This window comes from Diabrotica virgifera, chromosome 6, assembly GCF_917563875.1.
Source record: "Diabrotica virgifera virgifera chromosome 6, PGI_DIABVI_V3a".
NCBI lineage: Eukaryota > Metazoa > Arthropoda > Insecta > Coleoptera > Chrysomelidae > Diabrotica > Diabrotica virgifera.
Genome location: NC_065448.1, coordinates 79,079,279 through 79,098,628, shown reverse-complemented (window position 1 = coordinate 79,098,628; position 19,350 = coordinate 79,079,279). Strand labels below are relative to the sequence as shown.

Genomic DNA, 19,350 nt, shown 5'->3' with positions numbered 1-19,350 from the left:
ACTTTAAAAGAGATTGGAACTATGCTTACTGAGTTAGATGCCGCTGTAAGGAAGTTGGCTTGAACATAAATTTTGGTAAGACACAATACATGACAAATATTGTACCAAGCGAAAATCCAAATGTCGACTGCAACGGAACAATATAAATACTTAGGTCATTTAATCACAAATTTTCAGAGATAATCAAACTGCTGAACTGCCAAGAATAATCAATTTAGCATGGGCAGCATATGTATATAGAGCTCTATATCAGACATCTTCAAGAGCAACAAGCAAAATTATTTGAAAAAGACGTTCGGCCAGTGTGTGCTTCCAGTCATGACTTACGGAGCTGAAACACTTTCCGTAACCCAGGCCACAACAACCAAAGAGTGGGCCAAAGGAGACAAAACGGTCGTTATTACTTGGACTGTCAGAAAAAGGGTTAGAAACGAGGAAATAGACAGGCGTCACAGAGCGCATAGCATGGTTGAAGTGGAACTGGGCAGGCCATCAATAGCTCATTTTGTATTTTGACTCATTTCTTTTTTTTGCCCTGAGCAAATCTTTTACCTTTCTCATCTTTTAACATCTATAATTTGATTTTTTCCGCTTTTCTTCAATATTTTGGCAGTGTTTTGTCTCTATCAATAACTTATGTTGATGGTTTTCAGTTTCACTAACTACTTATGATGTCATTTGATCATAAACATAATATTGTAATATTCAAACGAGCGTTCGTATTTATATGCGACTTTATTAATTTATTTATAAAAGTTTTCTTTACAAATCTCTAGCTTAAACTAAACTCAAATAAAAGCGCGCTCCGCTTAAATAGCAAATAACGTTATTCTCGATGATTCCAGACTTCGCCACCTCTAGCTATTGTGTGACCTTCCTCATACCGCACGTCTTTCTCCACCGATTTCACGTATATCGTGCTTCCGCTAGAATGTTCTGGAGATGGAACCGTTTGGAATTGCTACTTGCGGCCGGCATGGGCGCCCATACCCATGGGCAGGGTGGGGCCGTGGCCCCCCCTAGCTTTTCGGGTGCTGTAAACTATATATGGTTATCCAAAGTATACAAAATATAATGTGCAACATCTTCACGTCTGGCCCCCCCTGAAAATTTTTGTATGGGCGCCGGTGGCGGCCGGTGATTCATTCTTTTGCTACATTGCTCCCCTCTTAAGATCTGAGCGTCCCGATCAGCAACTCTAGATGAAGGCCCAGGATAGCGAAATCTACACGACTCTCCAGCTCTGCATACACCCTTTAAGAAGAAATAACAGTCTACTGTCTTTGAAGAGGGTACGACATCTTCGGGTTCATGCAACACACAGTAATATCGTACTCCAGTTTCTCTGAATATCACTTCAAGCATACTTCTCACAATCTTCCAATCCAGATTTTCTACTGCATGGCCTATTTTTGGTAAAGCCAAATCTTTGATGTCATAATTACACACGATTTTCTTCAAATTAGTTAGAGCACGCCATATGTTCTCGTAGCTTGGCGTGTCCGTATAAGACTTCCTGGTCACCATATACAGCAAAGATCGAGGACCATCTTCCAATCGCAGTACTCTTCCAACTTTAGGCTGCTGATTTCTTAACTCGTCCAGGCGGCCGAACTTTCTGTTGAATACGGACGAGATTCCTTTAGTCATCTCAAGGTCTTGGACAACACATTGGGCTAGAGAGACGTCTTCTGGAATACTAAACAGATCTTGCTGAACTTCTGTTGTCACGCCGAATCTAGCACTCTTTCTCTCTGCGTAATGGACCGTGATAGTCGTGACGTCAAAACATCAAAAAAAGTTTTCCAAACACGTTGTGTCTAGGTACACGCTAAAATGTACGCAAATAAAAAAGTTAAACTTCATCAAGCTAGTGACTATTTAGCGTGGGCAGTGACTGTATATTTTGATACACGCTATTTTGATATGTTTAGTGTTTGTTTGATAGAAAAATATTTGTTATGACGTTTAAATCTACCTAACTTTTTTATTTGCGTACACGCTAGCGTATACCTAGACACGTGTTTGGAAAAATTTTGACCTTTTTGACGTCACACTATCCCGGTCCATTTGACATAAATTCCTTAAAATTTGGCTGTGCGGCATCTTTTATCTCCCTGTTGGAGGACTCTTGCTTCTTCTGTTTCATTTAAGCCAGCATATGGTGCTGGCAAGACGATTTATGTGAATAACTTTTGGTTTACCGTTTGGCAACTTCTTAATTCTGTATATTACGTTATTTATTTTCTTCTTAACTTCATATGGACCTTCCCATTGTCTTTGCAGCTTAGGACACAAGCCTCGACGACGTTGTGGATTATAAAGCCAGACAAGATCACCTACTTCGAAGCTTTCATTCTTGCATCGAGAATCATATTGATCTTTCATTCTGTCGCTGGCTATCTGGATATGTTGTCGGGCAAGGTCATGAATGTTGTTCATTCGTAACTTCAGGCGGTCGACGTATTCTTCGCCTGCAACATGTTCCTCGGAAGTTCTGCAGCCAAACTCTAGATCGCAGGGCAAACGAACTTCACGACCCAACATCAGGCAGGTTGTGTCTGACCTGTAGTTTCATTCACGGCCGAGCGGTAGGCCATCAGGAATAAATGAATGTGCTGGTCCCAATCTCGCTGATGTTCAGATACAACTTTGGACAAGTGTTTACCCATCGTTCGGTTCATCCTCTCGACCATCCCATCTGATTGAGGATGCAGGGGTGTTGTTCTGGTCTTATTGACACCAATCAATTTACAAACGTTTTGGAAAAGAGCTGACTCAAAGTTTCGCCCTTGGTCGGAGTGGATCTCCAAGGAAACACCAAATCGGCTGAAGAATTCTTTAACAAGTACCTCTGCAACGGTAGCAGCTTCTTAATTTGGTAATGCATAGGCCTCGGTCCATTTCGGAAAATAATCCATGGCTACCAGGATGTATTTATTTCCAGCATCGGTTTCTGGCAATGGACCTGCAATGCCGATTGCTACTCTGTCCATAGGACTGCCAACATTGTACTGTCTCATGGGTGCTTTCTTTTTACCAACTGGACCATTACCGGATGCACACAGTTCATATTTCCGGCACCATCTTCTTACATCATCTTTACAGTTCACCCAATAGAACCGTTCTCGAACCTTTTGCAGAGTCTTCGTAATACCAAAGTGTCCACCTGATGTACCGTCATGCAACTGACGCAATACTTCTGTCGCTTTACTTTTAGGTACAATCAACTGAAGCTTAGATTCTGTACCATCATCGTTCTCAAAGGTTCTGTACAGAAGATCATCTTTTAGTACCAGGCAATTCCATTGGCTCCAGTAGGTCTTGACTTCCGGACTACATGCACTATAATGTTTTGCCAACTAGGTCTCTCACCTTGATGCATCCAATCCAATACTCTTTTTATACATGGATCATCTTCTTGGGCGTCTTGTAACTATTGGGGCTGTCATTGCTCATTAACGACGGTGGTTCCCCAGGCAACCAAATAACGTTTACAAAACGTTGAAAAGACGTCATAATTATCACCAAACCACGTTTTTTCGACGTCGAAAGTCACGTGAATATGTCCCACCATAATTGACGTCATTTTTATCACGTTTTAGATACGTGATATCAAAAACGTAGTTTTTGTCGTTTTTTTTAGATTATTTTTCATTTTATAGTTTTAAAAATACACAATAATAATTATTCGTATGGGCATTGTTGGTATTGCAATTTTTCATTTAACTGTTTTAAATTTAGCTTATAGACTAAAAGTAAAACCAAATGGAAGACTTTATAAAAAAATGCATATAATTACAATCAGTTTCCCTCGAATTATTCTATATTCTTGTTTTTTTACATTATCTGTTATAATTGTTGTTTGTCTTTTTTTTCTTTTGCTATCGCCTCTTCGTCAAAGCAATATTTGTGTGTACTATTTTCTCGCTAGCTTCTCCTCCGGCAGATTTAATTTGATCCCAGGCTTGCTCTGTTTGTAACTTTTGGTCATGTTGTTGGGGAAGCTTTACAGTAGAGTGAACCATTAGCTGTCGAGTGTTAAGCGATAATTCAAAACAGTCGCAAATTCGTGAAACATATTTGTTGTTGGTTTACATGCTTACTATTGTTGTAACGGGTACGAAAGTCACTATAACGTTTTCGAAGCCCTAATATTATTTTTGTTCCATCCTATATGCAAAATCCGTTTCAGGAATTGTACCGTGTATCGCGTAGAATTGGATCTTCTGTTATTCTTTCCGTTCTCACGATGTTAAATATTGTGTTGTTCTGAAGATATTTCCTTGTGGCATTTTTATAATCAACTATTTTCAATGGGAAATAAGCCACAATTTTACCAAAAAAATGATTTTATTAACGTTTCGACGCCCAAATCGGGTGTCGTTGTCAAAATACAAAAAATATTAATGAATTTAACAAAAATGTTGTTGCTTAGTAAAAAATTCTTCTAATAATTTATTTAATCTGACTCATTTATATATTTATATTAAATAAATTAGAAGAATTTTTTGCTAAGCAACAACATTTTTGTTTAATTTACTATTATTTTGTATTTTGACAACGACACCCGACTTGGGCGTCGAAACGTTAATAAAATCATTTTTTTGTTAAGATTGTGGCTTATTTCCCATTGAAAATAGTTAAATATTGTGTATTTTGTCGATCTTACGTTCTGCAGGGCGTGGATATCAAATCTATTTTCATCTGAGGTACCTTGTTATGTTTATTTTATATTATACCGTCAAAAGAATTGGAGTCATAAAGTCTTCTATGATATATTTTTCGTTTGTCGTTCAAGTAGAGCATTTGTTTATCTTCGGCTAGTTTTCAAAGAGATTTAATGATTTTTTGAGACTTGAGTCTGAATTTTGTTTATCTTAGAGATAAAGGCTATGAGTTTGTCAACAAGTCGCAGGTGTCTTTTTTTCTAAGTAAGGTGATTTCATGGGAAAAGTAGGCGGTACGAACTATTGAGATCTGTTTGTTTATTCTCTTCAGGATTGGACGAGCTGTTTTGGTGTGTGTCAGAGGGTTTAACCCAGAGCGTAATTTGCAATTTTCTATTGGTCAAGATTTTGATTACTTCAGTGTCTTAAGTTTGTAATTGGTCGTTGAATTGTTGATGGGTAAGATCTAATGATTTTTAGGAGGGGCGTTTGGAGCAGGAGTTACGTTTGAGCCGTCAAGAAGTCAAGTTGAGCTAGCCTCGGAAGGTCTGCAGGATTGCAGTACCTGAAAGGTGGAAATTTCAGTTTCTTTGAGTATAGTGAAGTTATTGTGCAATTTTATTGCAGAAGTCTTTGTGTTGGAGTTAAAGTGTTTGTTCCAGTATGGTCTACACAAGCCGCAGACCACCGCGTTCCGCTGTTTTTAGGCGAACGCGATATCTTATACCAATATCGGTATAATAAATTTTTCTTACATGCAAGCAGGAGTTAGGAGTTTTCCTTTGTGTTACTAGTTTCAACATCATAGTTAAAGCATGGAGTTGCTTTTATTTTAGTATTTTTTGATCCCGTTTAATACATTAGAAAACAATTTTTTTTTATATTTTTGTTCGAGTAGGGCCAATTTGTTTTGAGAAATATATTCAATGTTGAATTTTTCTATAAACTATGGGAGTAACCGGATGTACTGTTATTGTATCTATTCATATGTAAAGTGACATTTAGTGGAGTGAATTGTGCCTTGGACTTAAAACCAACCAAGAAGATATAGGACTATGATGTAGAAGGTATTATTTTTTCTATGTAAAACTTTTCATTTTCTTTTTGGTAATCACGATCTCTATTTGTAACACCGTAAGAGATCACATATTTAATTTCACTTCGTTTCAATAAAAAAAAATGTTTGATTTGCAAAATACAATTTTATTATTTCTCTTTTTCTTCTCTCTTGTTTCGTAAGTACAACAAAGAATTTTCTGAGTAAAGACATAGATAAGGTAAGTCACGCCATAAGTATTTTGTACATACATTTTGTATTGACTATATTTTTGTGTAATTTTTAGTTTTCTTAGTTTTCTTTTATTTCTATTTTTGTATTTTTTGGTTCCCATAAGGTAACCAGTGGCGACAAATATTTTATTTCTTTTTATTTGACATTCTTATTTTAATTTTTCTATTTTTTTTTATTTCTAAGCTAATAAGAGCATTTTAAAAACATCTTGTTAAGAACCATCCCATATCTCTGCCGATTCTGAGCAACCGTGGACTTGTTCTCCAATTTGTGTAACACGTCACATCCTTATATGACATATCAACATCGTATCAAATTCTATTTCCCATTCATGTTTCATTGTCATTTGATCATGAACCCAATACCGTATTTTCTGAATAATTTTGTGTCGGTTTTTTGCAAAGACAGTGCCGAATGCTTTGAAATGAAGAAATAATAAAAACAAAAGTTCAAAGAGAATTTTATTGATACAATGTATTTAACATCTATTACATACAGACATATTTCTCTACAATATTTAAATGTAGTGTAGCAGAAAAGTAGTTTCAAGCAAGAAATAAAAATGTAAAACCAAGTTTCCAAATAGTGCGCGTTTTTATATTCCGTATGTCTTGCCCTGCATCTCTATAAACTACAAATAAATGAATATATATAAAAATCAAACCATTTTTAACTCAACGTATTGACAGAAAAAATATTGCAACTTCAAAACTAACCGCATATTTTTCAACTTTTCAGTCCGAATATTTGCAAATAAACGTCACTGGGTCGGAGAGAGGCCACAAAAGAAATGTGTTTAAGCCACTTTACATTAGGGGAACGCGAATAAACATGATTCTATCATAAAAATGATGTCACGTGACTGACTATTATGTATAGTTACGAAAATTATACATTAAAAGAACATAGAGGAGAGTAGTGTACCTTGTACCTCGGGACAATGATGCAGTGCCATCTTTTAAACTGTTTTAGAACTTAATTTTGTTTCTACATAACCTATCGTTGGTATTGTCTTGTCTTTGGTAGCCTGTTTCACAAATTGTAAACAAGTTAATTTAATAAGTTTTGTGTATTAACACGTTCGATGCGTACGTGCGCCCCTACTCGTAATCGACAGAAGATTGAGGTAAACGTGGACCGCAACGAAGACAGTCTAGCCTACCCTAAAAAATGCGAGATTGGACAGGGTTATGTCGAACGATTTGATGATAAGGACCCAAAACACTCAAGACTTTGCTAAAATTGTTGCCGATCTTGTGATACTAGTCGTCAGCTTGTAATGCAGTATATAGTGTTTCAATTAAACATATTGTGAACATTCGGATCCAAAACAAATGATAATATGTGGCACGGGATTATCCCTAGATTTTAGCTCTCAGAATCAATCTTTAGTTCGAATTCTGGGGAAAAACGCTTCACATTTTTATGTAACCAAAGTTCTGAAAGTAGAAGGTGCCACCTCGATGTCTAAAAAGAGTGATGTCTATAATTTTGAGGCAGTTAATTATCAATTTTTATTTGAATATGCAGAAAGAGAATTATCACCCATGTTTTATTCTATTGTATTCTATTTTGCCTATCGAAAGAAGAAAAATGTATCTGCTTTATTCTATTTTCCAATCGATTTTGAAAATTATAATGTAAACTTACGTGCATAGAAATCGGCGAACTTAAAAATTTGGTCGTTTTTGATGTCTCATATTTCCTGTTGGCCGATTTAAGTGATTTTTTGAACATGTTATAGCCTGATTCTTTAACAATACCACTGTAATAATATTGTTGCTAAACAGGTAAATTTTCATTGTATACCGGGTGTACCAATCAAACTGTGTTTTTTTTCTCAAAGTTCGCATCACCCTGTGGAATATTCTAGCATTTATAAAATACTGAAATTAAAACCCAGCTATAGCCTCAGGTTTTCTTAACATTCTGCTTTTTGATTCATTCGTTTATGTTTGATAATAAAAAAAGTTAAATACTTTAACAACTAGACATGTTCTTCATCAATACACGGTGTTTTTAAATAAGTGCAACAAACTTTAAGGGGTAATTCTGCATGAAAAAATAATGACAGTTGGCTTTATAAACGTATGTCCGCAAATGTTTCGTTTCCGAGATACGGGATGTTGAATTTTTTTTTACAAACTGGCGATTTATTTATTGCTTTAAAACCAGTTGAGACATGCAAATGAAATTTGGTAGGTTTTAAGAGCTAGTTATTGTGGATTTTTTTAGATAAAATTAAGAATTTTATATTCACCATTAGCGTGCATACGGGTAGATCGGTCATATTATTACTTACACGTATGCGCGATAATGGTGAATATTAAATTCTTAATTTAAATTCTTAATTGTATGTCCGAAAATGTGCAATAACTACAACTTAAAACCCACCAAATTTAATTGGCATATCTCAACCGGTTTTAAAGCAATAAACTAAATCCTCAGTTTGTAAGAAAAAATACAGCATCCCGTATCTCGGAAACGAAACATTTGCGGACATACGTTTATGAAGCCAACTGCCATTATTTTTTCATGCAGAATTATTCCTTAAAGTTTGTCGCACTTATTTAGAAATACCGTGTATTGATGAGCATGCCTAGTTGTTAAAGTACCTAACTTTTTTATTATCCAATGTAAACGAATGATTCAAAAAACAGAATGTTAAGAAAACCTGAGGGTATAGTTGGGTTCTAGTTTTAGTATTTTATAAATGCTAGAATATTCCACAGGATGATGCGAACTTTAAGAAAAAAACACAGTTTGATTGGTACACCCGGTATACAATGAAAATTTACCTGTTTAGCAACAATATTATCACAATGGTATTGTTAAAGAATGAGGCTATAATATGTTCAAAAAATCACTTAAATCAGCCAACAGGTTTAGAAAATATGATTTCTATGCACGTAAGTTTATAATAGTTTGTTCAGGGACCATCTAGTTAAAAATAAACTTTAATTTCATATATTATTGGATTTTTCTCATGTATTTAGTATTATTGCAGTATCTATCGAAATACAATTCAATATCTCACCAGGCAAAGACGTTACTGTACTTTGGGCACATGTTAGGTAAAAAATAAAAACCAATTTGATTATAAGATGTACAAATAAATCAGCTAAAAATTTACTTAGTACTCAAAAATTGTGAAATTAATACAAACAGAAATAAATTAACTTGGCAAAAAAGAAGTAAGTCCCAAGGTACGGTACACTCCCCTATTATGTTCCCAAATGAAAAGAGCAATGGGCTGCTTATATTAGAGGAAAATAGAAAATAAAACTAATAACGATTATCAAAATTATCACCAACAAAAAAACTACATAATTCCCACAGTTTAAAGTATCGTATTAGCAGAATATAAAGTAGCTTTTAGCAAAATTATACAGCAAGTGACTATTATTTTATTACTCGTCCCTTTTAAAAGCGCTCTGACAATCAAGTGATATATTTTATTAATTTCTCTCATACTGTAATAATGCATCGATGTCTAGTAAGAAGCTTGTGGCATAAAAGCTTACTGCACTTTTTATTCACGTTCGTTTTATTACATAACTTTCCTACAAAAGCATATAATTATTTTACAAATCCACGGTTTCGTTTGTACAGTAAAAAAATCCTTTTTGGCAGTAAAATATTTTTAGAAAACGAGTAATTTTAATAAGGTAACGTAAATATGAGAATCTATGAAATGTTCCAAAATTGTTAATATGTAATTCAAGTGATCTTGTATCGACAGGTAACTTAAAAGTTTTAACAACACTGAAATATTAATAATTTTGTAACTCTACATTTAAAGAAAATTATATCCAATTTTAGATGGATAAATAATGCCATTAAAGAATTAAAACTTATACAAACGTCAAAATTGCGCTACAGGAATATATACATATCACACCAAGGTACTCTTTATAGTAAGTATATATTTTTCTTAATTTTTAATAATTAAAAGATGGAGGAACTGTTGCGGACTTCAGAAGAACAGTGATTTTCGTCCCGGATGCTCATGTATTGATAATATATTTTCTATAAAACAGCGAATAGAAAAAAAAAATGGGATTCAACGCTGCATTGCACATTGTATTCGAGAAAAGACCTGTGTTGTGAATAGTGTCCCAGTCCAGAACCTGTGAAAAGCAATGGAAAATCACGGAGTAAATAACACATAATTGCTGTAAAATAAAATGACTACGAAGACAATGAATGTAAAATCCACAAGGAAAAGAAAATGTTTTTCCTGTAGTTGGCTGTATACCATCAATCACAAAAATTGGAAAAATCCCTTTAAAGGGCTACATCACAACACAACGTTTTCGATTTTTATAAAAAATCATCATCAGTGTTAGATAAACTGGATGCTAGCTGAGCCACCAAAGAAAAATATCCGGGTAAAAACCCTTTAAATATAACATAGATGCGGTAAAAGTGCATACTTTAATAAAATGCCTTATGATGGTCACATGGCAACTAGGATAATGCCCTAAGGTGATGTATTGAAAGTTCCCAACAAGTGGGATCCAAACTGAGTTGTTTACGTTCCAATGACTTAATGGCAACTAAATGCAAAATGAGTGATGTTTCTGAAAGGTGTCAAAAGACAAACTGACAACGTGACGTAGAAGTTACCCTGTATTACCACAGCCAACTGATTGTAATAAAAAATTTTAAAATTTTTTTTCCACAGTAATAACAAACATCAACAAAGTTGTGGCTATAATTACATTTAAGTACCTTAATTATGTAAGATGTAGGTAGAGTATAAAATGATTTTTATAATGCAAATAGAGAATTAGCCAGAATGTATGCAGCCATCTATACATAATTCAAATGAAGTTGAATTAATTAGCGAATAATGGATCCGTTTATGTTAAAGAACACCTGGGACCAAGTAATTAAGTGGAAAATATTTTTACTAAGATGTTTTATTGATTGTGGATCAACCTATTCATATAAATAAAACATCTTAGCAAAAATATTTTCCACTTAATTACTTGGTCCCAGATGTTCTTTAACATAAATGGATCCATTATTCGCTAATTAATTTAACTTCATTTGAATTATGTATAGACTGCTGCATACATTCTGGCTAATTCTCTATTTGAATTATAAAAATCATTTTATACTCTATCTTACATAATCAAGGTACTTAAATGTAATTAAAGCCACAACTTTGTTGATGTTTGTTATTACTGTGGAAAATTTTTTTAAAAAAGTTTTTTTATTACAATCAGTTGGCTGTGGTAATACAGGGTAACTTCTACGTCACGTTGTCGGTTTGTCTTTTGACACCTTTCAGAAACATCACTCATTTTGCATTTAGTTGCCATTAAGTCATTGGAATGTAAACAACTCAATTTGGATCCCACGTGTTGGGAAATTTCAATACATTACCTTAGGGCATTATCCTAGTTGCCATGTGACCATCATAAGGCATTTTATTAAAGCACTTTTAACGCATCTATGTTATATTTAAAGGGTTTTTACCCGGATATTTTTCTTTGGTGGCTCAGCTAGCATCCAGTTTGTAAGTATAACCAACTTGCTCTAACCTTAGTCAAAATTTAAATACCAACTTTACATTTATTAAATCGGTTATACTTATTTTTAGATCTAACACTGATGATGATTTTTTATAAAAATCGAAAACGTTTTGTTGTGATGTAGCCCTTTAAATGGATTTTAATAAAATTTTATACCTTTTACAAAGGATTTTTCCAATTTTTTACAATGAATGTAGTATAATAGTCAGACAAAACTACTCACCTTTTAAATTTAAAATTGATAAAGGACTTCGACAAAGATGCTGCATGTCACCTACCTTATTTCAAGTTTGTATAAATGAAACTACTCAGGTATGGACATGTGCGAAAGATGGACAAGACAAGAATACCTCGGAGAACTTAAAATAGAAACCATATAGTAGGAGGAAAAGAGGAAGTCCCGGATTACAGTGAAATGGACGAAAAACAGCAATGGAAAAAAGATCTCAGTGAAGAAGGTATCTATGACAAGAAGAAATAGAGATTGGGATGTGGTAAGCAGCAAACAAAATACTGTTTAAAACCACGGACAAGTAAGTAAGTAGTAATCGGCGCTTCATTCAAAATTTTTAAGTTTTCATCATCATATAAGATAAGCAGTATGTGGGTATTTCAGTGTTAACCACGTGGTATTTAAAATATCAGTGTGATGAAACAAGTCATAATCTATACTTCCAGTGTTATTCAAAGATATTGAGATGTGTTTGGTCAAAGAGGAAAATGAAAGAAACGAATGCCGAAAACTCTGAATCTACATTAAACCTGGGCACCAAAACTGCAGGTTCTGCAGTTACTGGAATATAAAAAGGCTGAAAAGGAAAAAATACCCATTACATTCAACTGAAGTATTTTAGTTAAGGTCCTAAATTAAGGCCGATTTGCTGTGCTGTAGGGTGCTAGGTCTGGTACTCTATTGCGAATTTTGTAAATCAAACAACTGAAAAATAATTCGAAAAAAACATTGGTAATATGCATAAAGTGATGCACTGCATTAATTCACAGCAGCTTTATTGCATAGTTTTCTTGGAACGCTCCAAAAGTTCTGATTTTTCACGAATTTCGCAATTTTTCATTAGAATTGGTTAATGGCATGACCAACTTCGTACTTTTGGTAACTGATTCGGCCGTAGCTTTTGGTGTCTAACAATGTAGAATTAAATACAAAATATTTTTTGTTAAAACTTCAAGCGAACTGTCGAAAAAACTTCTTCTGCACACATTTAGTAAACACATCAAATTTCCGCGATAATTTAGTCACGATTAAAATATATTATCACCTTAAAATCATTAAGCAACTCGATGTTTTCAACAGGAGCAGCTAATACTTTTTCATACTTTCAGAAAGTACACTCAAAAATGTCCTAATAGTCCCCAGTACACCGTCATTTGTTGAAAATGATACCAAAAGTCTTAAAAATGGTTTTAACTGCTTCGTTTGATCGAGACTACCAGTTTCTGAAATGTTTAGAGTACAAGATGGACGCTTTTCCGCACGCACAACACCTAAACCTGTAGTTCTAGCCCGGTTATATTTTGTTATTGCAAAACTATTATCTTTAATTTCAATCAAAAGATTATACATTAAAGTAAAATAAATTTCCCTAACTTCTGGTTTCGCAGAATTTCTTGATTCGCGGTGTGCAAGTACTTGGAAAGGGAAACGAGAAACGACCGTGCGCGAGTCGCGGAGAAATATTGCAACTATCTTAAATAATTCATATTGTCAATTGAAATTGTCAAATTGACGTATATTTCATACCTTCTGTCATTGACGCAGAAAAATTATATATTGCTCCACAATATTGATATGATATGCAATTATTATATAAAGGTAAATTTAATTAATTGTATTTTGCTTGCAGTACTGCATTTTAATAACTGATTTTATTTACTACATACAATTGTTTACGTTTGCTAAACATAACCTGCATCTTATTTTTTCTTCTTATTATTTTTTTGGACTATGGTCTTGACAATTATCCAGCAACCAGGACTAATATAATTGGCCAATATAATTAAAAGTGCGAATAAAAGTACAGAGCGTAGAAATAGAGGTCGCTTTGCCGAACTTGCACGGTCCCAATAGCGGAACGTTAGGTTAGGCACTCTAACATGGCCTCTCCCCGCTGTGTTCTTGAACCCAACTCCAGTTAGATTCACTTTCGGTGCCTTCGGTGTGTATCAATTTTGGTGTAGCAGTTCTTTCAATATTCATCTCCAGGCCGTCATCACTATAATCATCATCAGCAAATTTGGATAAATAGCTATGCATCATGTTTTTTGTATTCTAGCTGGAAGTGTAAGTTTTATACGTGATAAGTTTCCAACAGTACATTTTTTAATAAACTTACGTGCATATAAATCGGCCCACTTAAAAATTTGGTCATTTTTGATGTCTCATATTTCCTAAACTTGTTGACCGATTTAAGTGATTTTTTGAACATGTTATAGCCTGATTCTTTTGCAATACCACTGTAATAATATTGTTGCTAAACAAGTAAATTTTCATTGTATACCGGGTGTACCAATCAAACTGTGTTTTTTCTCAAAAAAAAAATACTGAAATTAAAACCCAACTATAGCCTCAGGTTTTCTTAACATTCTGATTTTTGATTCATTCGTTTATGTTGGATAATAAAAAAAGTTAGGTACTTTAAAAACTAGACATGTTCTTCATCAATACACGATGTTTTTAAATGAGTGCGACAAACTTTAAGAGGTTTTTCTGTATGACAAAATAATGACAATGACAGTTGGCTTTACAAACGTATGTCCGCAAATGTTTCGTTTCCAAGATACGGGATGTTGAATTTTTTCTTACAAACTGACGATTTATTTATCGCTTTAAAACCAGTTGAGATATGCAAATGAAATTTGGTATGTTTTAGGGGATAGTTATTACTGATTTTTTGACATAAAATTAAGAATTTTATATTCACCATTAGCGTGCATACGGGTAATATGATCGGTCATATTACACGTATGCGCGCTAATGGCGAATATTAAATTCTTAATTGTATGTCAAAAAATGTGCAATAACTACGTCTTAAAACTCACTAAATTTCATTGGCATATCTCAACCGGTTTTAAGCAATAAAATAAATCGTCAGTTTGTAAGAAAAACTTCAACATCCCGTATCTCGTAAACGAAACATTTGCGGACATACGTTTATAAAGCCAACTGCCATTATTTTTTCATGCAGAATTACCCCTTAAAGTTTGTCGCACTTATTTAGAAACACCGTGTATTGATGAATAACATGTCTAGTTGTTAAAGTACCTAACTTTTTTATTATCCAACATAAACGAATGAATCAAAAAACAAAATGTTAAGAAAACCTGAAGCTATAGTTGGATTTTAATTTCAGTATTTTATAAATGCTAGAATATTCCACATGGTGTTGTGAACTTTGAGAAAAAAACACAGTTTGATTGGTACACCCTGTATACAATGAAAATTTACTTGTTTGGCAACAATATTAATACAGTGGTATTGCTAAAGAATCAGGCTATAGCATCTTCAAAAATCACTTAAATCGGCCAACAGGTTTAGGAAATACGAGACATAAAAAATGACCAAATTTTTTAAGTGGGCCGATTTCTGTGCACGTAAGTTTATGTATTTTATTTGTTTATGCCCTTTCTCCTCTGATTCTTCTAGCCAGCTTCTGTTACGGATAGGGGGAATAAGCTAGGCAAAAGTCTGGGTCTCTAACTTCTGGTTTCGCAGAAGTTCTTAATGGCGGAACGTTAGGTTAGGCACTCTAACATGGCCTCTCCCCGCTGTGTTCTTGAATCCAACTCCAGTTAGATTCACTTTCTGCGCCTTCGGTGTGTATCGATTTTGGTGTAGCAGTTCTTTCAACATTCATCTCCAGATCGTCATCACTATAATCATCATCAGCAAATTTGTATAAATAGCTATGCATCATGTTTGTTGTATTGTAGCTGAAAGTGGCATACGTCATAGGTTTCCAACTAGCTGGCTGGACAAAGAAATTGTCACTCTAGTGCGGTACAGTTTTGTTATTACAAAACTCATTTCAATTGAAAGTACTTATAATTAATTGAAAAAGATTATCGATCCATTGTCCGACAAATTTACAGCCTCGTTTCTTTAGTCCGACAACGTAAATATGTTAATTATGGCCGATTATGTTTCGCGATTACAAGAGTCATAATTTAAATTTTTTTAATTTTCAAATAAAATATTAATACCAAAGGAAGTGCCCGACAAAAAAATGCCGTAAACTTAAAAAACGAAATTTTTAATTTTTTCTTATTTTTGAATTTGGTACCATAGCGCGCGTAACAAAACGAGCTCGAGAAGTGACTGGTAACAGTGATATTATACTTTAACTTTGTCGGAATTGTGTACTACATGTGACTTATTAAATAAAAAACGTGCACTTGTTTATGTTTTAGAATTATGGAGTGGTTTGTGTGCAAAAGTCGGAGTACAAATGAAAATTTTCGCCCCAGAAGAGAGAAAATTAAAAACTTTTGATATTAAAATTTTGGAGCATTGTAAAACTTTTTTCAAAGCAACAAAATATCATGGCCATGCTTTCAACGATATTATTTTAAGAAATACTTAGCTTATCTAGAATAAGTCAAATATTATTTATTGTTATAAAAATATTATATTACAATAGTCATGTAATGCACATTTTTACTATAGTTGTGTCACAGAGATATATTTACTATATAATGCTTTCATCGGCTCGTTTTGTACGCGCGCCGTCTACAAAATTAAACAATAAAATAATATAAAATAATTACCAAATAAGAATAAAAAAAAGTACCAAATTAAAAAATAAAAAATAAATAATTTCGATTTTTATAAGTTTGTGTCATTTTCTTTTGTCGGACAATTACTTTGTTAATAAACATGTTTTATTTGAAAGTTAGAAAAAATTAAAATGGCTTTTGTAATCGCAAAACATAACCTGCCATAATTAACACATTTATGTTGTCGGACTAAAGAAACGAGGCTGTAAATTTATCGGACAAGAGATCGATAATCATTTGTAATTAATTATAAGTACTTCCAATTGAAACTTAAGAGTTTTGTAATAACAAAATTTTACCGCGCTAGAGTGACAGTCGGGTGGCGGGGTCAACGATCGCTCCCTCTTTTTTTTTTTACAAAAATAATTTATTTTATGTTAACGGCTAATCTTTTGATTAAGTTAAAAATTAATAGTTTTACAAATAGAAATGCTGGAATAATTAAAATGTTTTATTTCAATAGTAGACTATGTGCGTTATCTAGGGGACAATAACCAAAGTTAGTGCAACTTCGCTCGTCATGCCACAGCTGATTTGATTATCGTCAAAACAGGTGATTTTAGTTTGGCACGCAAACTTTGACTTACCTAAAAGAATTTTTAGAAGAATTTCTACCAAAGTAAATTTATATTTGAACACAATATGTTGGCTCCATTTAATAATAAAATGTCTGTACAAAATGTACGGGTGTTTTTTTGTGCCACAGTCAGAATTCCATATAAATATCGCAGAAAAATTTACGTGTCGCAAAGAAACCCATGGGGCGATTTTGTGACAACTTTTTTGACATTGTCTTGATTTCTATAACATATAGCAGCGCACTATAGTTTTCACTGAACATAGAGGAAAGATTGAGCTTTCAGGTGGCATTTTTAAAATTATAATAAACCGAAAGTGTATGTGCTATATCATCACAAAACCTAAAAAAGTGTCACAAAGTAGCCTCATTTTACGGTAACAAAATATAACCGCGGTAGAGCTACAGGTTTAGGTGTTTTGCATGCACAAAAGCGTCCATCCTGCACTCTGAAAATTTCAGAAGCTGGTAGTCTGGCACAAAAGAAGCAGTTAAAACCATTTTTAAGACTTTTGTAATCATTTTCAAAAAAGAACGGTGTACTGGAGACTGTAATGTTTTATGGGTACAATTACAAAAATTATCAGTACATTTTTTTAAATAATTTTCATTTTCTTTTAAAAATACATAATAGTAGCTTAAAGAAATAATACAAATTTAATTTAAACCCTATTGTTGACCGTCCCAACTAGCACAAGTAAGATTTTAGTTCGTAGTAAAGCAATCAAGCTTGTTTGTATATGCATAGAACTGGTGCTGTCTTCAGACAAATCAACGTGGTGATAAAAGTTGCTCTGTGTGACATGTTTAATTCAAGTGAAAACCCTTTTCTTTAGTAGCTGCTAATAACCTCTGTCGTAATATTTCTTCGGTGGGGTAATCAGGTAGTTTCAAGTAATGAACGCAGGTATTTACTGAAGGGTAGGAGCCTTCGCCGGCATCCACTTTGCGGACTATCGTTAATCTCGGATAGAGATTGGCTAAGCCTCCTGGGGGAAGGGAACTGCAACCAGTTGTGAATTGCAAAAAGGCTTTTCTCTCTTCGGGCGACATATTTACAAGCACATTGACGAATCGAAGGAAACCAGGACTGGAAAATAAAAAAAAAATATAAATAAACATCAAGAAGTTAGTGTTCATATCACAATTACAATGAATATACTTCGGTATATTAAGTATGCAACATAATATAATCCATTCTTTCACGGTAAAACATTGTTAAACCTGAGAACCGCACCGATTTTGACAAAAATTTGCTGCAAGTAAGCTCAGATGACCTTCCTTTTCAAGAGTTATATGATTAACATGTGTGGTTTTTATTCTAAACACAATAGCTGTCAATCGAAGAGGATGGAACTCGGCTAGGAGCCATTTTGTTGAACGGCACCTGACTGAAGTGACCATATCACTCGCTAGCGCGTGAACGGCACCTGACTGAAGTCACCATATCACGCGCTGTCGCGTGATCGGCGGCTAATGGATAAGGGATGAAAACTACCCCATTTGACCAAAAATTAGAAACGGAAGCTACACACATAAAACCTATTTTGTATGAAATCAGTTTTTAGTAAACCAGATAATAGAAGGTAGACCTGGATAGGGTCAGACGGGAAAACCAAAAACGAAATCGGTTACTTATTAGCTAACCAGAGATATATAGTAACAAATGCATGAGTACTCAAAAGATTCAGTCTGGGAAATGACCACAGATTAATAAGAGCAAAAAAAGTAATCAATAAAAAATTAGAAAGAAACAATCTATTTTGCAAAAAAGAACCCTAACTACTAAAGAACTTATGCAAAACAGTACCAATTTAAAGAAACATGTTGAATCTAATCTAAAACGAATAGATCAATTAAAAGAAAAAAACATAAATGATTTGAAAGAAACGATAAGAAAGAGTATAATCACTGCGATAAAAAAAACCAACACGAAGCCGAAAGCGAAAAATAATAAAGACATAAACACAGATGATTAACGACAGAAGCTGATGCCAGATGCATTGAAATTCACTAGAATATAAGGAAGTTAATAGGGCAAAAAGAAAAGGAATAAGACAACACATCAGGGATAACAATACCGAAATTAGCAAGAAAGTGTTAAAAACTCTAAATAGCAAAGGCCGACAACAAATATACCAGATAAAAGACAAAAATGGAATCACTATACATTTCGCAAAGGTTATAGTACCATAGAACACCTACAGACAATACGGACACTTACCGAAACGTGTAACAAATACAATGAACCTCTTCATTTGACATTTGTGGATTACAATAAGACATTCGATTCCATAGAACTCTGGGCCGTATTAGAAGGAATGAATAACGCAAGGATTGATTTCAGATATAGAATACTCCTACAATACTTTATGTATGCAATAAATGTATCAGAGAGGAGTTAGACAGGGACACACTACTCTCCAAAATTATTTACTCTTGTATTAGAAAATATATGTTCAAGGAATTAAATTGGAA

At 33.9% G+C, this 19,350-nt stretch overlaps 1 protein-coding gene across 4 annotated transcripts in view; it reads right to left on the bottom strand.

The window, feature by feature from the left end:
- Nucleotides 1-12,859: 12,859 nt before the first annotated feature.
- Nucleotides 12,860-19,350, bottom strand: part of LOC114335728 (E3 ubiquitin-protein ligase HECTD1) — a 228,659-nt gene continuing 222,168 nt past the window's right edge. For all 4 annotated transcript variants that reach the window (XM_028286013.2, XM_028286016.2, XM_028286015.2 and 1 more), the window contains one exon: nt 12,860-17,962. In XM_028286013.2, coding sequence (XP_028141814.2) covers nt 17,680-17,962 — 283 coding nt within the window. In that variant the 3' untranslated portion in view covers nt 12,860-17,679. The remainder of the gene's footprint in view (nt 17,963-19,350) is intronic.